The following is a 3,406-nucleotide window of genomic DNA, read 5'->3' as shown; positions in this document are numbered from 1 at the left end:
CATATTATTATAATACAACATTGAATATACTACTCTTGTATATTTCTCTAATACAATAATAAATATAATACTCATACATATTATTATAATACAACATTAAATATACTACTCTTGTATATTACTCTAATACAATACTAAATATAATACTCGTACATATTATTATAATACAACATTAAATATACTACTCTTGTATATTACTCTAATACAATACTAAATATAATGCTCTTAGCCCCGTGGACCCTAATTGTAATGACGCGTCAGTCACCGTCAATTGTAACGCATTATTGTGCGTCACGCGACGTACGCACGGCGCACAATGACGCAATAGTGACGTGTAAAGTGGGTCAACAGTAACGCGTTAAGTGAATCAATAGTGATGCGTAATGTGAGTCACTAGTGACGAGTGCTTCCTGCTGTCACTGTAGTAAATGGGATTAAAAAAAATAATGTTGATTAACTGAATTTTTATCATTTACTAATATTAATATTAATAATATTTTCCATAATTTTCAAGGCCATCAATGATTTAATAATAGAAGCATAAATATTTAACAGGATACAATATTATTATTTAGTTTTAAATTTTAATAACAATGGTATTAATGATTATCAATTGTTAATTAGTACTAATATGAATACAATTTCGACGACCAGAATAAAAGAATTACTATACCAACATTATTGATTTCCTTATTAATATGACTATTCTAATTTGGAGATATAAAGTTTTAATAAATATGTCAGCAACGCATATTTTCTTTGTGAATTATCTGAACAAAAATTGGGTTGACGTGTCAAAAATTAAACATTTATTTTAGTATCCGCTAAAATTGAGGCGCACTTGCAATTTTCTTCCTATCCGAAAACGGCCATCGAGTCTACGGTTATTACTTTCAGTATTTCAGGATATAAACTTAGTCCTCCACTCACCCTACCATCAGACCTCTACTCACCCTACCATCAGGCCTCCACTCACCCTACCATCAGGCCTCCACTCACCCTACCATCAGACCTCAACTCACCCTACCATCAGACCTCCCCTCACCCTACCATCAGACCTCTACTCACCCTACCATCAGGCCTTTACTCACCCTACCATCAGACCTTTACTCACCCTACCATCAGACCTCACCTTACCATCAGGCCTCTACTCACCCTACCATCAGGCCTCCACTCACCCTACCATCAGACCTTTACTCACCCTACCATCAGACCTCTACTCACCCTACCATCAGGCCTTTACTCACCCTACCATCAGACCTCTACTCACCCTACCATCAGACCTCTACTCACCCTACCATCAGGCCTCCACTCACCCTACCATCAGACCTTTACTCACCCTACCATCAGACCTATACTCACCCTACCATCAGACCTCTACTCACCCTACCATCAGACCTCACCCTACCATCAGACCTCACCCTACCATCAGACCTCTACTCACCCTACCAACAGACCTATACTCACCCTACCAACAGACCTCTACTCACCCTACCATCAGACCTCTACTCACCCTACTATCAGACCTCTACTCACCCTACCATCAGACCTCCACTCACCCTACCATCAGACCTTCACTCACCCTACCAAAAGACCTCTACTCACCCTACCATCAGACCTCTACTCACCCTACCATCAGAACTCCACTCACCCTACCCTCAGACCTCTACTCACCCTACCATTAGACCTCACCCTACCATCAGACCTCACCCTGTCTCTTATACACATCTAGATGTGTATAAGAGACAGGTATATAGGTGTACTTATAGTTATAGGTGTAGTCCTAGGTATAGATGTAGTTCTAGGTATAGGCGTGGACTCAAAATAAATTTCAATTATGAACGAAATTGAACAATAACTTACAACTCAGGGACCATACTTTCAAAACTCGCTAAGTGAACGTAAGTACTTACGCTCTATTTTCTTGTCTATGATTGGTGGATTTTGCTTGAAAGGCCGTCAATGATTGGCTGATGAACTTACGANCCCTGTCTCTTATACACATCTAGATGTGTATAAGAGACAGGTGCATGAATGAATGAATGATTGAAGGTGAGCCTGTTCTATTATATATAATATAATAATAATGAAACTTTTTACATTCATAAAATTCAAGAAATTCATACTCTATATCTAATCAAGAAATTTGATTATAGCCAAGATTATAAATATCTTGTTGATAATCATTTATTAATAGCAATCTTTTTTAACGTTCTTCATTAAAATGTCGTGCAAATTTTGAATAATAATGCGTTATTTGAGGTTATTTTTCGTTGTCGGGTTTATATTATTTCGACAGATTGGCTGTGAAAGATAAATCGATTATCTGTAAGAGATAAATCACTTATCTGTTGGAGATAATTCACTTATCAAGGAGATAAATCACTTATCTGTGAGAGATAAATCACTTATCTGTGAGAGATAAATCACTTATCTAGGAGTTAAATCACTTATCTAGGAGATAAATCACTTATCTAGGAGATAAATCACTTATCTGTGAGTGATAAATCACTTATCTGTGAGAGATAAATCACTTATCTGTGAGAGATAAATCACTTATCTGTGAGAGATAAATCACTTATCTGTGAGAGATAAATTGCTTATCTAGGAGTTAAATCACTTATCTAGGAGATAAATCACTTATCTGTGAGTGATAAATCACTTATCTTTGAGAGATAAATCATTTATCTGTGAGAGATAAATCACTTATCTAGGAGATAGATCACATATCTGCATGTGAGAGATAAAATGCTTATCTGTGGAAGATAAGTTACTTATCTGTGGGAGATAAATCGCTTATCTTTGAAGGGCAAGTCACTTATCCGTTGTATGGCGGTACGTATACGCAATGTTATTCACCTCATGCATTATCTTTATTAATCATTATTTAATCATGCCCTATCATTATAGGAATATCAATGGTTATTGAAAATCACCATTCATAGATCATCATATTTGTAGAGCCCTTAAATAACAGGCCATAAAATATAGAGGCCCCTTAAAACAGATCTTAAAAAATCACTCATTAAAACAGACCATTAAAATTACCCCTTAAACAGACCTTAAAAAGTCACCCTTTAAAACATACTTTTAAAAATCACCCCTTAAAACAGGACTTAAAAAATCACCCCTTATAATTAAAACAGGCCATGAAAATATTCAGCATAAAATGAAAATGAATTTGAAAATAATTTAAGCTCAACTAAGACTTCGTATTGGATTATGAATGTTATAGTTTCCCCTATACAAGACGCTTTACTGAATTCAAAGCTCTAGTTTGTTTGATATTATTAGTGAAGTATCAGAATAAAGTTTGGATAACAATAATAATTATAAAGCATGAAGGAAAATTTAGTTTCCTTCTGGTCTTGGTAAGTTAATTGAGTCTAATATCGAAGATTATTGA

The 3,406-nt window shown here is 35.3% G+C and overlaps 1 protein-coding gene across 1 annotated transcript; it reads left to right on the top strand.

Moving 5' to 3' along the window:
• Positions 1 to 376: 376 nt before the first annotated feature.
• Positions 377 to 1,685, top strand: LOC108672895 (soluble scavenger receptor cysteine-rich domain-containing protein SSC5D-like). Its single transcript, XM_018160652.1, has 2 exons — positions 377 to 385; positions 942 to 1,685. The coding sequence occupies exons 1-2, from the start codon at positions 377 to 379 to the stop codon at positions 1,683 to 1,685; spliced, it is 753 nt and encodes a 250-aa protein (XP_018016141.1).
• Positions 1,686 to 3,406: the final 1,721 nt, after the last annotated feature.

Source organism: Hyalella azteca, unplaced genomic scaffold (genome assembly GCF_000764305.2).
Source record: "Hyalella azteca isolate HAZT.00-mixed unplaced genomic scaffold, Hazt_2.0.2 contig608, whole genome shotgun sequence".
Taxonomy (NCBI): domain Eukaryota; kingdom Metazoa; phylum Arthropoda; class Malacostraca; order Amphipoda; family Hyalellidae; genus Hyalella; species Hyalella azteca.
This window is presented reverse-complemented; position numbering and strand designations above follow the sequence as displayed.